General features: G+C 38.1%; 1 protein-coding gene across 2 annotated transcripts in view; it reads right to left on the bottom strand.

Annotated features, from left to right (window-relative positions):
* Positions 1-636: 636 nt before the first annotated feature.
* LOC145353910 (dnaJ homolog subfamily C member 5) overlaps positions 637-23,417 on the bottom strand; it is a 49,527-nt gene continuing 26,746 nt past the window's right edge. The window contains exons 2-5 of one of the 2 annotated variants that reach the window (XM_080204886.1): positions 17,062-17,177; positions 11,411-11,624; positions 9,625-9,799; positions 637-7,053 (exon numbers count right to left, since the gene is read on the bottom strand). In XM_080204886.1, coding sequence (XP_080061012.1) covers positions 6,962-7,053; positions 9,625-9,799; positions 11,411-11,624; positions 17,062-17,168 — 588 coding nt within the window. In that variant the 5' untranslated portion in view covers positions 17,169-17,177 and the 3' untranslated portion in view covers positions 637-6,961. The remainder of the gene's footprint in view (positions 7,054-9,624; positions 9,800-11,410; positions 11,625-17,061; positions 17,178-23,417) is intronic. The other variant, XM_080204887.1, reaches the window with a different exon arrangement.

The raw sequence follows: 23,417 nt of genomic DNA, 5'->3' as shown, positions 1-23,417 counted from the left end.
AATGCATCACTGACCAGATATACTACCTCCACTTATACTACCTATGGGTGACAAGGGAGCACAATGGTTAGCACTGCTGCTTCACAGCTCCTGGCTTGGGTCACAGTCTGTGTGGAGTTTGCACATTCCTCACGTCTGCATGGGTTTTCTCCAGGTGCTCAGATTCCCTCCCACAGTCCAAAGATATGCGGACTAGGTTGATTGGCCATGCTAAAATTGCCCCTTTGTGTCCCGAGATGCATAGCTTAGAGGGATTAGTGGGTAAATATGTAGGGATATGGGAGTAGGGCCTGGGTGGGCTTGTGGTCGGTGCAGACTCCATGGGCCAAATAGCCTCTTTCTGTACTGAAAGGTTTCTATGACTCCACTATGCATCAATCCTGAAACATGTGAAAAAGACTGAAGTGACATAACAATTTTCAACATTCCTTTTCCTCGTGTATAGCCACCGTATAATTTTACGCAACACAGAATTGTACATGGTGCATTTTGTACACTAACAAATTAAAAAGTTCTTTTATAATCAATCCCTAACAAGTGACCATATAATGACTTCTATTACCCAAAGTCACTATATTTTACAATTGAAAATGAGGAGGAGTTTGGAAATGAAGCAAATACACACGACTGTTTTTTTAAGCAACGAAAACACATTTATTTTACAACTGCAAATCAAATAAATTACCAATGATTTTCAGCAATACAGTACATAAATAACCATGCTAAAACAAGCATTACAGTTTATTTTATGTACAGGAGTCCATGGGCATCAAGTCCTGTAGTTAACATAACCACATCTACTTACATACAGTTTCAACTATGGTCCTTTAAGAATAAACCAAAACAGTTGCATAACGATGGCTTATTCTGATTTTACACCAATAATTTGAATTTTAAGGAACTTGTCAAATTTCAAATACAGTTTACACAATGCATTCTGGCTTTACATTTTTTCTCTGCAGCCACATCCGACAACATCTGGGACAATTTGTAACTCTGTTATTCCTGTACCATACACGAGAGCAGTGTGCAAATAAATAATGATGGCATCATTAGTTTTAAATTCAGGTGGCTTATATTTAAAGAAAAAGAGTTTGTTTGATCACTGACAACAGACATTTACTGAATGATAAAACACACATCTCTTCTGTATTTGCAAATTTCAGCACTATTATGTTACAAAAGAAGTACATAAGATTTCTCGATTTTACCTCAGACAAACTAAATTACATCCTTGGTCTGTGAAACTGATATTTAGTCACAACACATTCACTATGTTTTACAACTTTAAACTTTAAATCCTAATTTGGAGAACAAATGTTTCATTGAATTAATTGATGCGGAGCAGAGAGGAAGCAATAACAGGCAAAAGACTTTCATCCTTCAACAGAAATAGAAACAGACTAGAATGTTTGTTTCACTAACAAATTTTGCTTTTCTTCAGCAGTCCAAAACCTAATAATGTTATAAAACAGGGCAATTATCTGGCACCGTTGACTGATGACTATGTTTACAAAAACCCTAATGCTAATTTTATGTGAATTTCAGTAATGTAAAATCACCAGTGGTCACTAAATTAAAGTTATCGTAAAATATCGTAACATTTACTGATGGATAATTGATCAAATAAAAGCAGACTGCAAACTAATTTTAACGGTCCTGAAGGTTTGAATTTTTAGGAAACTAAATGGTTTTCTACAGCTTGCTAATTACATACCGTCAGCCACTAAGTGTATCTAACAATTATAGAAACATCCAAGTAGCAAGAAAGACGAATACAAAACTATATTCAGCACTTGACTTCTTCATTCAGAGGCGGTTCACCAAGTCCTTGGAAATGCATTAACTGTATTGCAAGACACCATCATTTAAACTTCCAGACTAATGAACATGAAAAAATTAAGTTCTGTATCCCATCATTTAGTTCTGTGATACTTAAAGTTGTCAAAAACTTTTATTCTTTTAATTCACACTATAAATGCTAAATATAAACTTCTATGCATGACATGAAAATAACCATATATATATGTATAAACACAAAATAATTTACAAGATAGACTATTAAAAAATCAATTACTCCTATATTCTATGTGCATCTGAAAATGAATCATTACAGAAGAAAGCAATTAAAATTTGCCACAACGGTATTACATTTCCACATATTACTGTAGCAGATGTATTACTATGACAACCAACTAGACTGAAGCCACTTAACTTACATGTTAACATAAATGAAGCAAACCATGCTGGTAATGATAGTTCACTTTGAATATTTTAAAATCAATGATGAAGTTTTCACAAGCTATTTAATTTAACATTACCAGTTTTAATCATGTCTTGACAAAAGTCAGAACCAGAAGGAATGCACACTAAACTGTGGAGACAGGGTGACCTAGGAACAATGCTTTCATAATTCTATGGTCATGGCTTTGAAGGCTCACACTGGTGGGTGGATGAGGCTGTAAACTGTAATGGGGATATCTTTAGTCAGTTGCCATGCCTCAATTATTTCAACAGTGCATTCTGAAGCATAGGAAAGTGGGACTATCTTGTACCATAACAAGAGCCAGCAGATTTAAAGGTTTTTTTAAGATTGCAGCTTCAATATTTTTTTCAATTGGTATGATAAACAAACAGAAATTGAGAACATATGAAGGGATAGGGAAAAAATTTGGAACACATGCTACATGCACATAAAACACTTTCAAACCACGAGATGAGTGAATGATTCAGGAGGGCTGAACTAGGCTAATAATTCTCTCAGTTATATCAGTTATGTGAACATCAACAAATTCCATTTGGTCCAATGCTATCCATGTTTAATTGCAACAACTTGATTTACAGATACACCAATCTATGTTGGACAGGTGTTCCGGGTCTATCAAGAAATTTGGTTGGCTAGATCAGCTGATTGTAAATTAATATGCATATTTTCATTAGCCCATTGAAGAACTTCACTGAATTAATGATAATAGTTAAAAGTCAATATGGTACTTAAGGTGTCAACCCTGCAAAAAAATTTAGACAGTTAACATAGGAAGCTTATTCATGGAAATCTATTTCTAATCTCATGGTTTATATGCTGACAAAGGTACAAAAGTATTAGAATAACCAATTCTTATAAGCTTATGGAAGCAATGGCATCACTGAACACAGTTAAAAGATGAACACACAACTTGCATTTAGTGTTTTTTTATGACCACTGGATGTCTCAAAGTACTTCACAGTGAACAAATACTTCAAGTATAGTTGCTGTTGCAAGGTTGGAAACACAGCAGCCAATCTGCATACAGCAAACCCTCACAAACAAAGTGATAATGGTCGGATAATCTGATTTTGTAAGGCTTATCTAGGGATAAATATCATTCAGAACAAAGAATAATTCTCTTGCCCTTTTCCAAAATAGTGTCCTGGGATCTTTCACAGCCACTTGAGTAGGCAGATAGAGCTCTGGTTTAAATAGGCAATTTGGATACAAGGTGAAACATTCAAGGACTAATGAGATACATGGAGGCGTAAATTAAAATGCAGGAACTCAATGCATCCCATACAGGAACAAAATTAGTATATTTTAAAGGAAAATTAGTATATTTTAAAGGAAAGTAACATTAGCAATATAATGAACATTAAATACTAATGTTGCTTTCCATCTGCAAAGTTATGACACCAAGATCACAAACAGTGACACAAAGTGACTGCAGCCTAGGTACACTAAGATTATGATATAACTCTTATGACTTCAGAAATGAGTAGGTGGAAAAATATTTAGAATGTCTAGAGCCTTCTTAAATATGATTCTGTTTCTACAACTCAAACTCAATGCTCCTCTGCCAGCATCTCTCATTTTTATTCCACACTGTTTACAGTGTTAATCTTAGCACAAAGTATGATTTTTTCTATAGTAACTTTATATCCTATATAGATTAAAAACTAAACAAGGAACAAATATCCAGTGCCACAATGGACTGAATCATCATCCAAACTGAATTAGTCACTTGAATGAATTCCTTCATTGATATTGAAATAAAAGTTTATTTTAATTAAGTTTAAAAAAACTTTTGCCCCCTTCCCTCCTTGAGTGGCACAGTGGTTAGCACTGCTGCCTCATATCACCAGGGACCCAGGTTCAATTCCTGCTTGGGTCACTGTCTGTGTGGTGTTTGCACATTCTCCGTATCTGTGTGGGTTTCCTCCAGGTGCTCCGGTTTGCTCCCACAGTTCAAAGATATACAAATTAGGTGGATTGGCCATGCTAAATTGCCCCTTGATGTGAGTGGGACTAGCTAGGGTAAATGCATGGTGTTATGGGGATAGGGTGGGATTGTAGTCAGTGCAGGCTTGATGAGTCAAATGGCCTCCTTCTGCTCTGTAGGATTCTGTGATTCTAAATGATTGCCAACATTGTTAAGATTACTAACTGAAGGTGTATTTAATTCATTAAAGTCAAAAATTAAATGCATTAGCTTTCTTATTTTGTTTCCCATTGAAGTAAAGTTGGGGAATGAAGTATTACTGAATAGGGATGCAATGGAACTTATTCGTGTTGCAACAGTGTTCTCTCTCTCCCCTAAAATCAAATACTTCGACGTGACAATGGTGAAGGAGCCAATTTTAAATGTAATAATTTATACAGAGGGCTGTAAAGTCTAATATTAATATATTGGTCACAACACACAAAGGATTTGGTGGTATATAGGACTATGTGTAGGTATAAAACAACTGCAGAGCTCATCAGACAAGTTAACACAACAAAGCAGCTTCATAGCCTTACAGAAAACTATTTAAGCTTCCTTCTATCATTTATTTAAATCCAGCCTCTTGAATACAACCATCATTTCTGCATTATGTATGACAAAAGTTTCAATTCAGGCAGCCACCTAATTTACAAAGAAACAAATGCAAGAAAATGAAAGCTGGATTTCAAATAAAGCACAAGGAGAAAAGAAATGCAGATGACAGCTATTTTGTAGATCTTGCCCAGAGCTAAACACACTTGGTCCATTTGAAAATTACAATAAATAGATACAAAATCAATGCCACCATGCAAAAGCTATAAGCAAAGTGCAGCTTTCCTTCACTTCAGCTTCACTTCATAATTTTCCATCTCGGACACTCAGTATTAGCAAAAAGTACTCCCAGCTCTCTCGCTACTACTATGACAATAAGTCTCAGCCTTTTCACAAGAGCATCATCTTCAGTGTTAATTTGACAATTATTCATTTCCAACATCAGCTACACAGTGATCCAAATGACACTGCCAATTCATTCCTTACTGGCATTGAATTCCAGGCAGTTTTGTGAGACCAGGCCCCTCAGAACTGGGCTGAGTACACCCAGGTTCACTTCACTTAGGTTTGTATACAATGACAAGTTTTCTCCTCAACAGCCTGAACAAAATTCAAATCTAGGTTTGGGAAATGAGTGACAGCATTTTTAAACATTTTATGAAAAGTCTCAACAATTCTTGGAGAAAATAGCATAATGTTCAATAAAATGTTGGGTTAGTTCTGGACTCCGCCCAGCAATTTGCTGCAGCTGCAATCATACATGATCTGCTGTTAAAATACAATAAATTGACTACTTTTAAAAATCTTGAGCTTCATAAGGGAAGGCTCATAAGTATTTGAGACCTAAACCAGAAGTCTTTACACTTTTATAAACTAAAAGTGATAAATTAGTAGAGAAATAATTTTACTTGTGGCCAAAGGTCATCCTTTAAATATATATGACCATCAAATCGTACCACAATTCAACTGGAAATGTATATTTCAAGTTTAGTTTTCAAACCAACATATTCCAAAAGTCAAAATGAAAAAAGGGGAAAGGATTTTTCTAAATAATCATCCAGAGCAAGAACTTAGATCAAATAATTTAGCTTCGAGACAGAATGTGCTGTAACGCTATACATCAGGAATTCTAAGCACGTCAGATGTGCAAATGTAATTCTTGTGTACTGTTGTTTAGCATTCTATTATCTTCTTCAATGAAGCAAGGGATCCACAGAGAAAAAAGTGCATGTAGGAATCATTTTACAGAAATACTAATGACCTAAAATTTTTTAAAAAGTAAACAATTTATTCTTAAACTTTAACCCAAATCTGCTCTACTCATTGCACACAATTGGTTGCACTGGCTCACTGATGCAGCCTGATATTTTTTCAGGAGTGCAGTAGAAATATTAAAAAGTTTCCTTTCAAAAACAGTTCTCATTCTCGTGTGTAGGGTTTTTTGTAGCAGAGCGACTGAATGAGTCCATACTTTCCAGCAAAGCTACTGAATGAAGTATGACATGAAACTGCCAGTTATACACAATTGAAAAATACCATTATACTAACTCTGGACGTTAGCATTATTTTCAGCCTCAAAATTCAAGCTGCAGCTGATACTTTAGAAACTTAAAAAAAAATTCTTTAGACAACTAGATAGCATACCAATTCCTGTTGCAAATAAATGATAACTAGATAACAAAACTCCTTGAATCTTAAGCACAAAATGTGTCATAATGGCAAAGACAATTATTGGCCATATTTACCCACACCCCAAAAATAAAAAGCATTATAAAAACTCATGATTGGCAATAAGCTACAAAACCTAATGGAAGGAAGGGACAGTGTTGTGTCTGTGGATTTCTAGCTGTTTCTATTTTGGTTGCTTATGTGCACTGGTTCTACTGTAAGTCGACATTGAGATATCAGCCCATACGCACCTTACAATACGCAACTCAAATAAAGTGTTAAAATGTCTTAAAATACTGCTTGCTACAGTATTTTGTTATGAAGGTAACATACAGTGGCAAAGGCAAGATAAAGGGAAGGTGGTCTCTTCAATGTTGGTGGCTGCTCTCATCTTGGCAGACAATCTTGTGAAAATTCTTTCCCTATCTATAGCTTTAACTATCCCAGTGTTGAAATGAATTTTAAATATAATTTTTAATTACAAGAGCAAACTTGGTTTAATGAAATCATTCAGTGTGATAGCTGGGGTGACTGTCACTAGTCAGCTGGGTTGTTTCTGTGGCCGACGTGGGTTGCACCACAATTGCTCCATCTCCCTCTGTAAAAAAAAAGAACAGAATGTTCTAGAAACATGTCATTTCTAAACTAATTTCAAAGGCAGCATTATTTCTACATCTTTAATGCATCCTCAACCAAAATAATGCTATTTTCTGTAGGGATATGTGCGAGTGTCATTCACTGAAATGTAGTTTAGTTTAGGGACTCAGGTTTTCAACTTAAACAGCTTATTTGAATGTATTTGAAACAAAAAGAATAAAACAAAAAAAAAAATAGGGTCATCTTTTGGTTTGTTGATCTCCACGAGAATCATAACAGAAGGCAATGCATAAGCTACATGGAAATCACAAATGTACCCACTTCCCTGAATGATATGCCAATATTTTCAGTCTTTCCTGGCTTTGACATTGAGCCAGGTCACTTAACACCAAACGACGGCTGTTGCTCTATCGATCCTCATTTTTTAAAATTTAAGACATTTAAATTTTTATTTACAAAATAATTACTATCTGCAGAAATCATATTTTGACAATTTGATACAATCTGTTTTTTGGTTGTATGGAAAGAAAGCGCCACTATGGATATCGATTTATCAAAAGAATTCTTCCAGACATTTCAATGCACACCTGCAATTCGATCCATGTTATAAAATTTATCACCTGTAAAGATGAATTTTTAAAACAGGTACATGATTATGACTTTCCAGTCTCTATTCATCAAGATCCTGAATGCCTTTTCATGGCCAGATGTATAAAATGACCAGTTTATACATTAGGCGTCACTGCAAATATGTTTTATACAGATAACAGATGTGGAATGACACTAACTACCAGACTCAAATGTTCATGAATGACTGCTCAAGAGACAGCAGCTGCAAAGATACTGTGACATGCACTCATCCAACTGTTCAGTCTGCCTGCCCATTTCAAAATACTAGCCAACATTTGAGAGATTAGTTCTGGGGGTAAAAAAAAGGTACACGCTGCAAACAGTGGAATAGTTTCCATGTTCTATGCATGAATTATGACAATTTTAATTGAGGCATTTGATTTGTTTTTAAATGGAGTTATCAACAACATATTTCTGTTCTTCCCCAACTATTTCTAAAATGTAAAACATGGGAATGATTAGATTAGATAAATACAACTGCAAAGAGGTGCCAAGTTCTAAGTTCCATGGTTGACAAGTTGCAGTATATTGTTGAAAAATCGACAGGACACTGGTATGGTATTTGGGCACTAATAATTAAATTCCAACATTAAAGACGTTGAGAGATTGATTTCTGGACATGTATTTATGCCAACCATAAATTAACTCTAAAATCAATTAAGCCACCATAGTATCAGCAGTTTGCATCATGAAATCAGCTTTCTAATATTTAAAATTTTCACAGCATTTTTTTTTAAGCAAAGATCGTACTTCGGGATCTTTCCCAAATTTATGGCCAATTTATTAAATAACAAGCTGATCTGCCTTCTTTGTGCTCGTTGACACTACTTTTTTTTTTACATTCCCAAGTTGTGACTTATTTTACAGGTCCGGGCACACCAAATATGAAGCCAGAGACAGAAAACCCTAGAAAAACTCAACAGGTCTGGCAGCATCCGTGAAGAGAGAAAAACAGAGTTAATGTTTCGAGTCCACATGACTCTCCTTCAAAGCATGGCTTGAGCATCATTATGCAGCTTCTAGGCTATGATGGTCACCATGGGTCATCGTTCACTACGTTCCTTGACTTACTGACAGATGGGATTGGTGCAAATCACATTTTTCTTTCTCTGATTTCTCAGAACTTCGCAACATACTTCATGCAATTACTATGAAGTGCATACACTGTTGCTAATGAGGTGAATTTAGCAGCCATTTAGCACACAGTATTTAATTCTAATTATTTTGGCTGTGGGAAAATGCGGCCAAGATAGAAAACTCACTATTCAGTTTCCTATTTCTATTATGTTTTTCTACATCAAAAGGTGCTGTGTAAATGCATATTGCTGAAGTTCTTAAAATTTGTTTCAAGGAATTGTTGCAACAAAACATTTTCTCTGATCATTTCAGTAGTAACTGAGGTAGTGTTGTGAGCTATGTGAAGATGTTGGCAAATGTTCATCTAAAGAATGCATTCTTCTTCCTCCTCCTTGAGGAATCATGCCCTCAGAGGGCACTGCCAATCATGGACCGCCAGATTGGTCCATGATTATGCTTGGCAAAGTACTGCAGTGCTTTGAAAGCCTGAAGTGGAACCTGAATCAGAGCTTCTGGCCCAGAGGTAGGGATGCTACCACTTTACCAAAAGACCCCTTGCAAATAACGAATTCACACAATTTGAAAGAAAGTGCACTCCCAAGTCCTACCAAGGCAATTGTAGAATTCATAACTGGGATAAACATAAGGTATATATTCATTTAAAATAATGTATATTTTCTATTCAGGGTCTGTTTATTATCCAAAGCAAAATCTCCATTAGCTACAATGCCATTTACCTTTCCAATTATTCACGAAGCTAGTTAAATGCTTTGACAGATGTAGTAGTTGTGGCACTTTTAAAATCTTGCTTAATGTTTTTAATATCAGCAAGACTGACATCAAGCATCTAACTCACACTACTTACCTCTTTCTAAGTCTGACTGTAGCTGTGCCTCCAGATCTTCTGGAGAGACATAATAATCGTGCTCTTCACCCTCAGGAGGCTTTGGTTTACACTTCCCACAGCAGCAATTACAACAGCAGCAGAGGCAGCAGCAGAAGTAACAGCCTGTAATCACTCCACAGAAAACGAACAGAGCCTGCAGTTACAAAGAAAGGTCATTAACAAGTGATACTACGGGGATTGTAAGCAAGGTACAGCAACAATCATGGATGATTTTAATATGCACATAGACTGGATTAATCCAATTGACAAGGGAAGCCTTGAGGGAGAACTCACAGAATGTATTAGAGATTGTTTCTTAAAGCAATATATTGTATAACCAGACTGCTCAAGAGTGAAGATAAAAGCCCACTTTTATGGGGCTTTAAAAAGAAATTTATCACTGCCTGAATGATCTTGTAGTCCAAATTTCTAGACAATTCTGCAAAGTGTGCATTTTTAAAAAGTCAACAACATTCTTCAAATCTACATCATTCCTAAATTCAGAAACTGTTATGCAATTACAATTCAATGCTGAAGATCCGATAACTGCACTTCTTTATTTTATAGGGAAAGGTGGTGCGGTGGTTGAGGAGAGAGAAGAATGGATAATTGAACAATGCGCTTCAGAATGTTCTATTTAACTGCTAATATTTCTCTTACTGAATATAAGGAGATTGGAAATTTAGAAAATACAAAGAAAACATGAAGATAAAGCACTGCACAATTAATCACGAAACTTTCTTGATCAAGCAATTGACTAATGTGGATAATGGCACTGAGGTGGAGGCAGTAAAGAGACTGACGTTAATAGGATTTGCACATTTCAGTCAGGGTCTTCTGTATAGTTGGAAAGCAACATAAATTAAGATCTAACTTTTACAAAAATGTGTTATTTAACTAAATATTAATTTCATCCAAAGGACAGCACCCCAAACTGGTGTCAGCCTAGATAGGCACAAAACCCTATTTCAGACTGCTTAAATTCTTTCAATAATATAGTCTTCAGTCAATGGTTCTGATGACGATTATGAAAATGGCAAACTCCGTGGGCTGGAATTCACCATTTTTAAGATAGTAATGCTGACCGTTTCACTATCATTTCAGGTAAAACTTCTAACACGAGTAGTTAAATGTGGAAACTCAGAAGTTGCCGTCAGTGATACCACACTTCTCACAAGATGTATCACTACTCTCTTTACAGATATAAGCAACTTTTTGCACATTATCTTTGCTCTAAAGAGAGAGAATGCAAAGTCAAATTGAATATGTTGCATCAGAATTTTTAATGACCTCTCTGGCCCTGAAAAATTAATTTTGGCCAAGTTGGCGTCTAATCCCCATCAGAAGAACATTTAACAATTCAATTATTCTCAAAATAAAGAAAATAAAGTGAAAATTAATTAAGTTTATGATATTTCAGTTTCCACCTTGTTCTCACGTATGTCCCAATCACAATTTTGCTTTCTGTAAAAGTATTGAAATATGAATCATAATGTCTTTACAACTTGATGCATTGTAGTCTATGAGAATTCTTCAATCTGACTGCTCATTAGCCTGAATGCACTATGCTACCAATACTGCCAAATTTAAAGTCGTATCTGGTTAGGGGAAGTGGACACTCCAGAGCCCACTATTTCTTTGTAAGCAGCTTTTATTTGAGGTCAGGAGTGATCACCGTCTTTTCGGTGCTGACAAAAATCTCAATTCATGTCCCTATGTGATTAATATTTTAGCTGAATATTTCAGTACAATTAGAAATTCTCACCTTTGCCCACCAGCTAGATAGGACGAAGTATGTATTTACGTTCTCCTCACCAAACTGTTCTGCCACGTAGAGACCCAATGAGCCATACTTATCATAAATATTCCTTTTTGTTGCATCAGTCAGAATTGCATGAGCATTGTTTATCTCTTTAAATTTCTCTGAAGCTTCAGGATTATCTGGATTCTTGTCAGGGTGGTATTTCAGTGCTAGCTTTCTGCATAAAAAGGCAACATATACAACAGTTAGAAGAGTGTATTCGTTTTTGTGAACACTAAAGCTTGGAACATTTTAAAAGTTGCACCAGCCGAGTTACAGTAAACTTTCAAAACAGATTGATGCTTAATATTAAAAGTTAGTTTTGGAATTGTTAACTTCTGTATGCTACCCTGTAGATACTTTTTGGCAAGGTACTTGTTAAGGCTATTTACTTTCCAACACAGCGCATCAATATTTTCCCTGTAGTATATCATGTACATGGATATGATCAGGGTCCTGGGCCACAGACAATGAAAAGAAACAAAAATATCTTGCATTTATATGGTGCCTATACTGTGAAAATATGCATCTCTGTGGGACAGAGACAAGTTTTTAAAAAATGGACAGTAAACCAAAACAAAGAAATGTTAAGAGATGGCCAAAAGGCTGATCAAAGAGGGGCATTTTAAGGAGAGGTTTCGGAAGGAAAAAGTGCAGAGCGCAGGATTCAAGACAGTTGAAAGCACCTTTATTGCCATAACTTCCTTCTCTAATCTCCTCCAATTCCTCAGTGTCCTCAGAGATACCTCTGGCCTTCTAATTCTGGGCTCTGAGCATCTCTTTTTTTTCATTGCTCCACCATTGGTGGGCAGTGGCTTGATCTGTCTTGGCCCCAAGCTCTGGAATAACTTTTTTACTTCCCTTCAGACACTCCTTAAAGCCTATTCCTTTGTAGCTAAGCTTTTGGTCATCTGGCCTAATATCTCCTTATGTGTTTAGAAGTTTTAACGTTTATTTGTTACAAGTAGGCTTTCATTAACACCACAATGAAGTTACTGTGAAAATCCCCGAGTTGCACCTATTCAGATATACTGGAGGGAGAAGTTAGCATGGCCAATGCACCTAACCAGCATCGCTTTCGGACTGTGGGAAGAAACCCACGCAGACATGGGGAGAACGTGCAGACTCCACAGACAGTGAACCAAGCCAGGAATTGAACCCAATCCCTGGTTCTGAGAGGCAACAGAGGTAACGACTGTAACTGTGACACCCATTTTTATTGTGCTCCAGTGGAGCATCTTGGAACGTTTTATTATGATGCATTATGGAGCCTTTAATGGTGGGCCAAAGGTGAAGGGGTCAACAGCAATTGCCACCACAAGAACTTTTATGGAATTGTGACTCCTGGGATGGCAGGACTGTCATACATGACACTAAACCAATTAGGATTATAAGCATAGGAGTTTAGAAAAATTCAAACAGGTTTAGACAGGGTAGATTCAGAATGTTCCCAGTGGTGGGGGAATCCAGGACTAGGGGTCATAGTTTGAGGATAAGGGGTAAACCTATTAGGACTGAGGTGAGGAGAAATGTCTTCACCTAGAGAGAGTGGTGACTCTGGAATTCACTACCACAGAAAGTAGTTGAGGCCAAAACATTGTGTGATTTCAAGAAAGAATTATATATAGCTCTTGGGGTTAGAGGGATCAAGGGGTACGAGGGGAAGGCAGGATCAGAATATGAAATTTGACAATCAGCCATCACTATAGCAATGGTGGAGCAGACTCAAAGGGCCGAATGACCTACTCTTCCTCCTATTTTCTATGAAAGTGATTTGAAAATACATGTAGAGCTGAAGTTACTGTATATTTCTGGTAACTTTAGTATCTTCTTGTGAACAAATTGCACCCTCTAGTGTCCTGTTTAATAGTTACAGTACCACTTTAAAATATTCCATCATACACAATTTTAAAAAATTCACCATAACATAAGAAATAAAAGGCTGGAGTAGAACCTGCTGCACAAATTTAATTTCATAATTAATCTACCTCAACTCCACCTCTGTACATAGAACCCACAAATATACTGATCTCCATCTTAAACATAATTAATGAGTGAGCATGCACAGTTCTAGAGTAGAGAATTCCAATAATTCACAACCCTTGGAGCGATAACATTTCTCATCTCCATCCTACTTAGCCAACCCCTTATTCTGAGGCGATGACCTCGTGTTCTGGATTCCCAGTCAGGGGAAACATTTTCTCATTATACTTTGTCAAATTCCTTAAAAATTACAAACATCGGAATTAGGACCAGGCGTAGACCACTTGGCCCCTTGAGCACACTGTTTTGTATATTTTAATTACATTGGGGTATAGAGTTTAAAAGCTGCCGTCTAATGCTTCAGTTGTATAGAACGTTGGTTAGACCGCATTTGGAGTACTGCGTCCAGTTCTGGTCACCTTACTACCGGAAGGACGTGGAGGCTCTGGAAAGGGTGCAGAGGAGGTTTACCAGGATGTTGCCTGGCATGGAGGGGCTGGGTTACGAGGAAAAGTTGGAGAAACTGGGACTGTTCTCCTTGGAAAGATGGAGATTGAGGGGGGACATGATAGAGGTATATAAGATACTGAAGGGAATAGACAGAGTCAATAGTGAGAGACTGCTCCCTAGATTAGGTACAAATACAAGAGGACATGATTTAAGGGTGAGGGGGGGAGAGGTATAATTTGGATATGAGGGGAAGATTCTTTACGCAGAGAGTTGTGGGGGTATGGAACGCGCTACCGAGTAGGGTGGTGGAGGCAGGAACATTGGACTCGTTTAAGGTTCAGTTAGATAGACACATGAGTGAAACGAGGATGGAGGGTTATGGTAGGGGTTATTAAATAAGGGTTAGAACCTCGGGAGACACCGGATAGGCAGGCTTGTGATTAACGTTTTTGTCTTTTTATTCCGCAGGTGGAGGTCCACCTCGTTGTCAAACGAGGGGCATGCACACGATGGGTCGTGCGTGGGCTGCTCTTGGAGGTTCCGGGAGTGGCCTATTACTTCGTGTCGGTGTGTGTGCTTGATCCTGGACCGGTAGACGGGCGCGGCAACAGCTCGGTGACTAGCACTGCTAGCTGTGCAGATACATGGATTTGGGCCTGTGTCTGTGGGAGTTTGTGCATTCTCCCTGTGGTTGCGTGGGTTTCCTCCGGGCGCTCCGGTTTCCTCCCACACCCCAAAGATGTGCTCTTAGGCTGATTGGTTTTACCAAATTGACACTATTCTCCCCTGAATCTGGCTAAGTCAGGGGTTCTATTTGTAGATACACAGGGTAGAATAGGTGTAGGGTGATGCGGCGGTGCAGGCTTGTTGGGCCGAAGGGCCTGTTTCCCGTGCTGGGTTGTTCTTTGTATCACCTAATTTTACTAACCTCCGGAGAATAAAGGTCCGATCTAGCCAATCTCTCTTTTTGGGACAATGCCCTCAGCGCAGGAATCAGTCACTGCATTATGTCCAGGCAATTACATGCTTCCTTAGATAAGGAGATCAAAGCTACACGCAGTGCTTCATGTCTGGCGTTCCAATATCCTCCACAATATTGTTAAGTTCTTTACTCTCATACATCAATCCCTTTGTAACAAAAGCTAACATGCCATGTGCCTACCCAATTGCTTGCTGCATCTGCACATTAATTTTGTGATTATTGTGTACAAGGATATCAAGGTCCTTTGGAATGCAAAGTCTCTAGTCGCTCACCACGCAAACACATTATACTTTTTTTTTTGCCAGCAATACTTAAAAAAGACATACTGTTGAAGATTTTCATCTTGCACTCAAGTCAGATGCAAGAATATCAAATTTTAAATGGAACAACGATTTATATTGCATGAGAAAAAGGCTAAATGAATGATTGGCAAGTGGATTCTGGTTGTTCGAGGCATTGCCATGGAGCGTGCACCAGGGAATGTTATCCCCCAAACCTTTATTTAATTCAAAAAGACGTAATGCCTGGCTGTGCTTTTTGTTTTAGAGGACAGGACCTTGGATGTGAATTTATGTAGCTTCTAGCAATCGTAAATCAGCCACATCGTGAGCCCAACTAAATCTTTGTAAAACACTGAACAGCCCTGTGTGTGCAATCAGAATTATGCATGTTGGACTTCATACTTCACCACATTGAACTCCATCTGTCCTCCTCCAGCCCACTCACCTATCTTGTTTGTATCCCTTCACAGCCTCTTTGCAACCTTCTTATTTGCCTACTTTCCCACCAAACTTTGTATCGTCAGTAACCTTCAATAAAGTTACACTCATCCCCTCATCTAAATCATTAATATAGATTATAAATAGCTGATATCCAAGTACCATCCTTACAGTAATCCACTAGTTAGACACTGACAATTCAAAAATGTCCCATTTAGTTCTAAAACATTTTCTGCCCATTAATCAATCCATACTATATATTACCCCTAACATAACGAAAGGTGTTTGTTTTGTTAAGGTAGGAGACTCATAGGACATTTCTGAAGTTAGGAATGAAATTGTACCTAACCCTAATCCTACTCCTCTTCAATTGCTGCAAAATGGTTCTAAAGGTGCTGGCTGCCTTGTTGCATTTTCTTCTAGTGACCCTTCTTTGAATGTTCAACTTAGCACTGAGGCTTCAGTTGAGTCCACAAAAAATTGTCACTGGGACTTTGGTTTTTTTTTTCCAGAAGCACTGTGACCATGGCATGCTATTACTAATTCCCAACTAGTAATCTAGATGCCCAGACCGATGCCCTGGGGGCATGGGCTCAAATTTTACCATAGAGGCTTGTAAAGTTTTATTCAATTAATAAACCTGGAACATAAAACTAGTCTTTGTAATGGTGACCAAGACAATACACTTGGTTTACTCTCATCTAGCCTAGCCTGCATGTGAATCTAGATCCACAACAATATAGTTGACTCTTTCCTGCTCTCCAAAATGGCTCAGCAAGCCACTCAATTCAAGGTAATACGAGATTGGCAATAGTGTGTGCATGTGCATGTGTGTACATACGTGCATGCACGTGGGTGAGGGGGCGGCTCTGCTATGATTTTCAAAGGTGAATCTAAAATCATTTAATAGGATCTTGATAGTTACCTCAAATACATGTGCCCTTAAACGTCCTTAAAACAGAAGTAAAGCTGCTCATTTGTACCAAATGACTACGTTTGGCAGCCTTACAAACAAGGAAAGGGTGCAATTTGATTTATCTAATTTCTCATTAAGCTTCACCAACTGAATCAAACATTTATTACATTTTGGATTTATGATTAACACATTTATTTTTGCTCTTTGAGGTGCAATAATCTGACATAGAATCATAGATTTTCTATAGTGCCAAAGGCCAGTCAACCTAATCCGCACTTCTTGGTGTGGGAGGAAACTGGTGCACCCGGGGAAAGTGTGCAGGGTGAGAACGCACAAACTGCACACAGTGACCCAAGGCTGGAATTGCATCTGAGTCTCTGGCTGTGAGGCAGCAGGCTAACCACTTTGCCAGTGTGTCGCCCACTGTAGTGAAAACATCAGAGGTCACACTTGCAGGTGTGATGGTTCTGAAAGATGCGTTATGGTCAATACAGATGCAACTTCAGATTTAGTTAGTTCTGTTGGTTCAAGATCTTCATTTTTATTCCATTATTGAGCTACTTACCTGTATGATTTTTTAATGTCCTCTGGTGTAGCATTTTTGTCAAGTCCCAGAACAACATATAGTGTTTCCCCTGAGGTGGACAGTGAGCGCTGCCTTTGGTCAGTCATTCTGCACTACTAGAAGAGAAAAATAAGATAACAAGATGCTATTTCTCAATGAATAATTACTTCAAATACCATTTTACACAGAGCAGGCAAAGTGTATTATAGTTTAACATTGTTAGCATTTTAGAAATAATATGAATTACACGATTAAAAAAAGAAAATTGACCTATATGGTCCAGTTTATTATAGGTGCACTGACTGATTAGAAATTGTAGTAAGAATAAAAGTGCTGAAAAATAAAATGCTAAAAAACTCAGTAGATCAGGCAGCATCTATGCAGAAAAACAGAGTGCGTGTTTCAGCTAGGAGATCTTTTCTCAGAAGTGAAGAAAGATAGAAATACAAGCGCTTCTGAGGTAGTGGAAGGGGCAGGAAGGAGAAGATCTGTAATAGGGAGAAGGTTAGGGAAGATTAAATAACAAAATATTTCATGTTACGCCAGAGTGTGGTAATGGAACAAGTGCTGGAAAATTGCAGTAGGTCCGACAGAATAAGTGGAAAGAGGACAGAGCTAATCTTTCAAGTCTGTATGACACTTCGTCAGAGCATGCGGTAATGGATTTAATAAAGAAACAAAATAATGTCCAAATGAGGTATAAAATGCTGTACTACAAATATCTGAATACAACATGAAAGGATATATACAGAAACAAGTTTAGGATCAACCTAGCAAAACAGAAAACGATACTGGGTAAAAAAATAAAGTGGAGATAGAAGTCATGATATAAATGTGTTGAATTAAATGTTAACTCCAGAAGACTGTAGAGTGACAAAACGAAAGATAAGATCCATGAGCTTGTGTTGAGCTTCAATGGAACACAGAAGACCATAGACAGAAAGACCAACATTGAAGCTAGGTGGAGAATTAAAAATGACAAGCAACTGTGTGCTCGGGGTGGCGATGTGGGCTGTACGCCATAAAATGGTCACCCAGTTCTGTGTTTGGTCTCGTCAGTGTAGAGACCACAATGTGAGCAGTGAATACACTATACTAACTTGGGAGAATTATGGGTAAATCTTTGTTCAGCTCAGGACTGTTTGCAGTTCTGGATCTGAGAAGGAAGGAGTAGAAAGGGCAAGTGTTGCATCTCCTATACATGCATGGAAAGGTTCTATGGGGAAGGTAGGTAGTGTTAATAGTGATGGAGACTGGACTAGGGGGTTGTGCAGAGAATAGTCCCTGTGGAATATTGAAAGAAGAGTGAGAGAGGAGTGCAAAACATGAGCCGGCAGAAACAGAGGTGCATAATCAGTTGATTATGGCGACTCGTGAGGATAAGGAAGACTTGATTATGGTTTCAGGAGTCAGGATAGGAAGAAATAAGTTCAGTGGGACAGAACAGGCTGAAATAATAGGTCAGACTTGCTGATGGATTTTGGGAAGTTTGGGGGTTTGAGGTTGGAGGCAGTGGAGGGAAAATCTCCAGAGATACAGAATCAGTCATTGCCCTGGATGAATTGGCTTAACAGTTAGTAGAGGTATGGTTCAGGGGGGAGTAAGATGAAGTGTCAGATTTGGTTTTCAGCCTCTGCTAGGTGGAGAACTTGCATCTTATACTACTCAAAAGGGATGCCAGTTGCAAAGTCAAAATCTCCATGCACAGCACTGGATGTTTTAAGGTGTGCTGGACACAGGTGTTAATTGAAACTAAATATTTTCATGTATGACAGTATATTAAAGAAAATGATATAGTAATTTAGTTTGGCCATGCATAGCCATTTTTGCTCTTTATTGGATATTCTAATGTACATAATGGTTACTGCATTACACATTTTTGAAATATATCCCAACTTATAATAAAGCTCAAAGATATTGAAATTTTGCTACGTTTGCACAAGAAGCTGAGCAAAACCTAAGATAAAGACCTCCCATGCCCATTTGTAAACCAATACTTATACATGTAGTAGATATCACTCTATCCTATTTACACAATATATCAGTAAGTTGAAGATAATAACACTACAATACCACTACTGTCACAATGACCTTTTATTGGCTGCAGCAGCACAAAAACCAATAGGAGGTTGTGTTGTGAGGTCAAGCTTTAGGTCAAGATTATGGGGATAACCTATTCTCCTAAACTATGCTGCCTAAAGCTGTATTTTCTCAAAACCATGCCTGTTTATTTACAGCTAGTATTTACACATTTGAACTTCTAACAAAGTTAGAGTTTCTCTTTCCAGATTTCTCTTCTCAGTCACAATCACATCAGCATCATTTTTAAAAAAAAATTGGCCTGGGTCGGATGCTCTGAGAGTCAGTACAGACTCAATGGGCCGAAGAGACATTTTCGTGCTGTAGGGATTCTATGGTAGCTGTGCTAGGTTTGGAAACTGCTGACTGAGGAAGCTTGTTGAGTTATGATTGTGCATCTTATAGATGACGCACACTGCAGACACTGTGCATCAGTAGTGGAGGGAGTGAACGTTTGTGGATTAACTGCCAAATGGGCTGCGTCATCCTGGATGGTGTCAAGCTTTTTCAGTAATGTTGGAGGAGCACGTATCCAGGCAAATGGATTGTATTCCATCACACTCCTCCTGACTTGATGGTGGATAGGCTTTAGTGAGCCAGGAGGTGAGTTACATGCTGCAGGATTCCTAGCTTCCAACCTGTTCTTGTAGCTACAGTTTTTATATAACTGGCCCAGTTCAGCTTCTAGTCAGTAATGGTAATGTACTGAATGTCAAAGGGTAATGGTTAAATTCCCCCCTGTTGGAGAAGGTCATTGCCAGCACTTGTGGTGTGAATATTACTGGTCACTGATCAACTTAAGTTTGTTGCATTTGGACATGGACTGCTTCAGAGTATCTGAGGAGGCATAAATGGTGTTGAATATTGTGCAATCAGCGAACATCATTTCTGATCTTATGATGGAAGGAAGTCATTGATGAAGCAGCTGAAGTTCATTGTGCCTAGGACACTACCCGAGTGATGTTGTGGAACTGAGATGATTGTGGTTTGTTGGTGATCAATCATCTTTCTTTTTGCCAGGTATGATTCCAATTAGCAGAAAGCTTTTCCCCAATTGCTATTAAATTTGGTTTTGCTAGGACTCCTCGATGCCACATTCAGTCAAATGCTGCTTTGATGTCAAGGGCAGAAACTCTCAACTCTGGAGTTCAGCTCTTTTACTGATGTTTGAGCCATGAATGTAATGAGATCAGGAGCTGCGTAACCCTGGCAGAATCCAAATTGAGCAAGAGGCAGGTTATTTGTAAGCAAGTGCCACTCAATATTGTACTGTAGATGATCCCTTCCATCACTTTTCTAATGACCGAAAGTAAGCTGATGGGGTGGTAATTAATCAGATTGGACTTTTCTTGCCTTTTGTGCATAGGGCATAGCTGGGCAATTATCACATTAGCCTGGTGGCTTTACCGGATCAACTTGGCTATGGCTGTGCCAAATTTTGGAGCACAAGTCTTCAATATTATTGCCGAATATTGTCAGGAAGCAAAGACTTGCAGCATCCAGTGTCTCCAGCCATTTCTTGATGTCAAGTGGAGTGAATCGACTTGGCTGAACACATCAGTGATGCTAGGGACATCCCAAGGAGGCAGAAATGAATAATCCATTCAGCATCTGGTTGAAGATTGCTGCAAATGTTTCAGCCTTAATGTGCTGGGCTCTGCCATCATTGAGGATGGGAATATTTGTGGAGTCAATGCCGCCAGTGAGTTGTTTAATTGTACACCACTATTCACTGGATGTGGCAGGACAGAGCTTAGATCTGATCCAATGAATGTGGAATACTCATCTCTATTACTTGCTGCTTATGCTATTTGCTACTACTCCTGCATTACAGGTACACCAGGTTGACACTTCATTTTTTTAATTATATCTGGTGCTGCTCTTGGCATGCCCTCCTGCTTCGCCCTCCGTTGAGTCCCTGGCTTGGTGGTAATGGTAGACTGGACCTTGAGGTCACAGATGTGGTTGAGTACAATTCTGCTGTGGATGGCCCAAGGATGTCCTGGTTGCCTAGTCTTGAGTTACTAGATCTGTTTGAAATCTATTCCATTTAGCATAATGGTAATGCAATACAAAGGGTATCTTCAATGTGAAGGCTGGAATGCATCTCCACAAAGACTGTGCAGTGGTCACACCTATTGATACAGTCATGGATAGATAAATCTGCAACAGGCTGATTGCTGAGGATAAGATCAAGAATGCTTTTCCTTCTTGTAGTTCCTTCACAAGGGAACCAACAAGAATTCATATATATCTAAGACATTACACTTAGAATTAATGGTCACAGCTTCATAGATAGCCATTTTTTAACCCAAAGCCTTCAAACCATATACACAGGCACCATTAGCTTAACAACTCTGGTTCTAACAGACATTAGACAAACATTGTCCATACATTACACCAGGGCCTCTCTTAACATGAGCAAAGGACTTTCAGGGAAGATTAATGATAGCTCTTAGCTGCCTTATTCACTTGCAAAAGAATTTTTGAAAAAATTATTGATGACACAGCCTGGTACTATTACCATCTATTAACACATCTGTAGGACTAGATTTGGACATTATAGGAATACAGATGGGAGTAACTCAGATTTTAAAGAATCCTTATTTTTTTATTAAATGTTTGAACTCACCTTATGAAGACTGCCAGATTTTGAATTTATAAGCGATGTCTGTGGTGGTTAAATATTCAACACTTATTCCACCTATTCCAGCTGCTATTCTTTATTAAAGGGGGTTATGTGGCTTGTGACTGCATAGTCAGGATTATAAAGCACATTCAAGTGCGCTGCCAAATTCATCTATGAATTGCATTATTTTATTTATTACTGGCAATGTGCTCACATTAAGTAATAAAAGAGGGCAGATTTTTTAAAATAACCTGTTACACTATAGTTTTCCCATATGAGTAAAACATCATCTTGATTTATGTACATGTCATCATAGTCTTCTGATGGATTTATCGGCAAGTCACTACTTCCCGAGAATGCACTGTCTATATTGCTGGCTGCCAGTAAGACTCTCAAAATTCAGTAAATGACAGAACAAAGGCCAGAATTTGGAAGTTACCCATCATGAAGACTAGAAACAATATTAATTTGTATAAATTAAATTAGATTGCACCAACATTTTGATGTCAATATAAAGCATGAAGTGAATAGTACATTTCAATAATGGGATGGGGGAAATTCACCAGGGCAAAATGAAAAAATACAATGTAGAGTCAGCGTGGATTTCAAAAGGAATAACCTAGTTTTAAAAAAAAAACTTTACTGATTTTTTTGGAAGGTGGTAATACAGACAATGCAGCAATTGATTCAGATTTTCTAGAGGCCTTTGATAAAGTACCCCATAATAGATTAATGAATAAGGTGAATGTGGAGTCAGGCAATAATTGGCAGAATGGATTGCTAGCTGCCTTTATTCAAGAGATAAAACAGACAGCAGGAGTAAAAGGATAATTATTTGGCAGGGCAAAGGTGGCAAGTGGTGTTCCATAAGGATCAGTGCTAGGATACAGATTCTCTGACACCCTGTGCGAAATAAATACTCAACTAGATCCTCCAATTTGCCCAATTATACTGAAATGCATTCAAAAGGCAACACTCTACACCGACAATCAAGCTTGAGATGAAAAGACAATCTGAAAGCAAACCTTGGGGGCTTTCAAACTGGATCCCGTTAAATGAAAAAAAAACAATCTTCAATAGGCCCAAATGGAGAAGTCTCTGTCAAATCTTGATATTTGAGAACACAGTCTACTGCCTTCAGACAAGCAAGCACAACACAAAGCCGATGTCCCCATCCATCCCTCCAACACTGACTTTATATGATGCATTTGCCATCAATTGTACAAATTAAGACTTGGCTTAATGCCACACAAGACAATATCAACATAACTGTAAACTTTTTTTTTGCTGAAGACTCATCTGTTGAAAGGACAGAAGAATTCACCACACTGACATACAGTAAGGCTTAATACTGAAATGAAGGTGCACTTTACAAGTATATTCTTGTTAAAGACTTTTGACTCCTCCACTGAAACCAAAATAGGGTCCACTCACATATCTAGACTAAAACTACCAGTCAACTCAACACTAATACAACACTACAACACTGCAAAAGAAGATCCAGCCCAGTAATTTCCCAAGATTCACAAAAGCCATCCAACTCAGTCGAGTAAACTTTTTTCAAAATAGAGATGCGTCCCTCATTAAATGAAAGACCCAGGATAGTCATTTACTGACCCTTTGACATGGACCATCAATGCTCGCAGGC

Source organism: Carcharhinus amblyrhynchos, chromosome 16 (genome assembly GCF_965287045.1).
Source record: "Carcharhinus amblyrhynchos chromosome 16, sCarAmb.v2.hapA, whole genome shotgun sequence".
Lineage (NCBI taxonomy): Eukaryota > Metazoa > Chordata > Chondrichthyes > Carcharhiniformes > Carcharhinidae > Carcharhinus > Carcharhinus amblyrhynchos.
The sequence above is the reverse complement of the archived record's forward strand: the minus strand, read 5'-3'. Positions and strand labels throughout refer to the sequence as shown.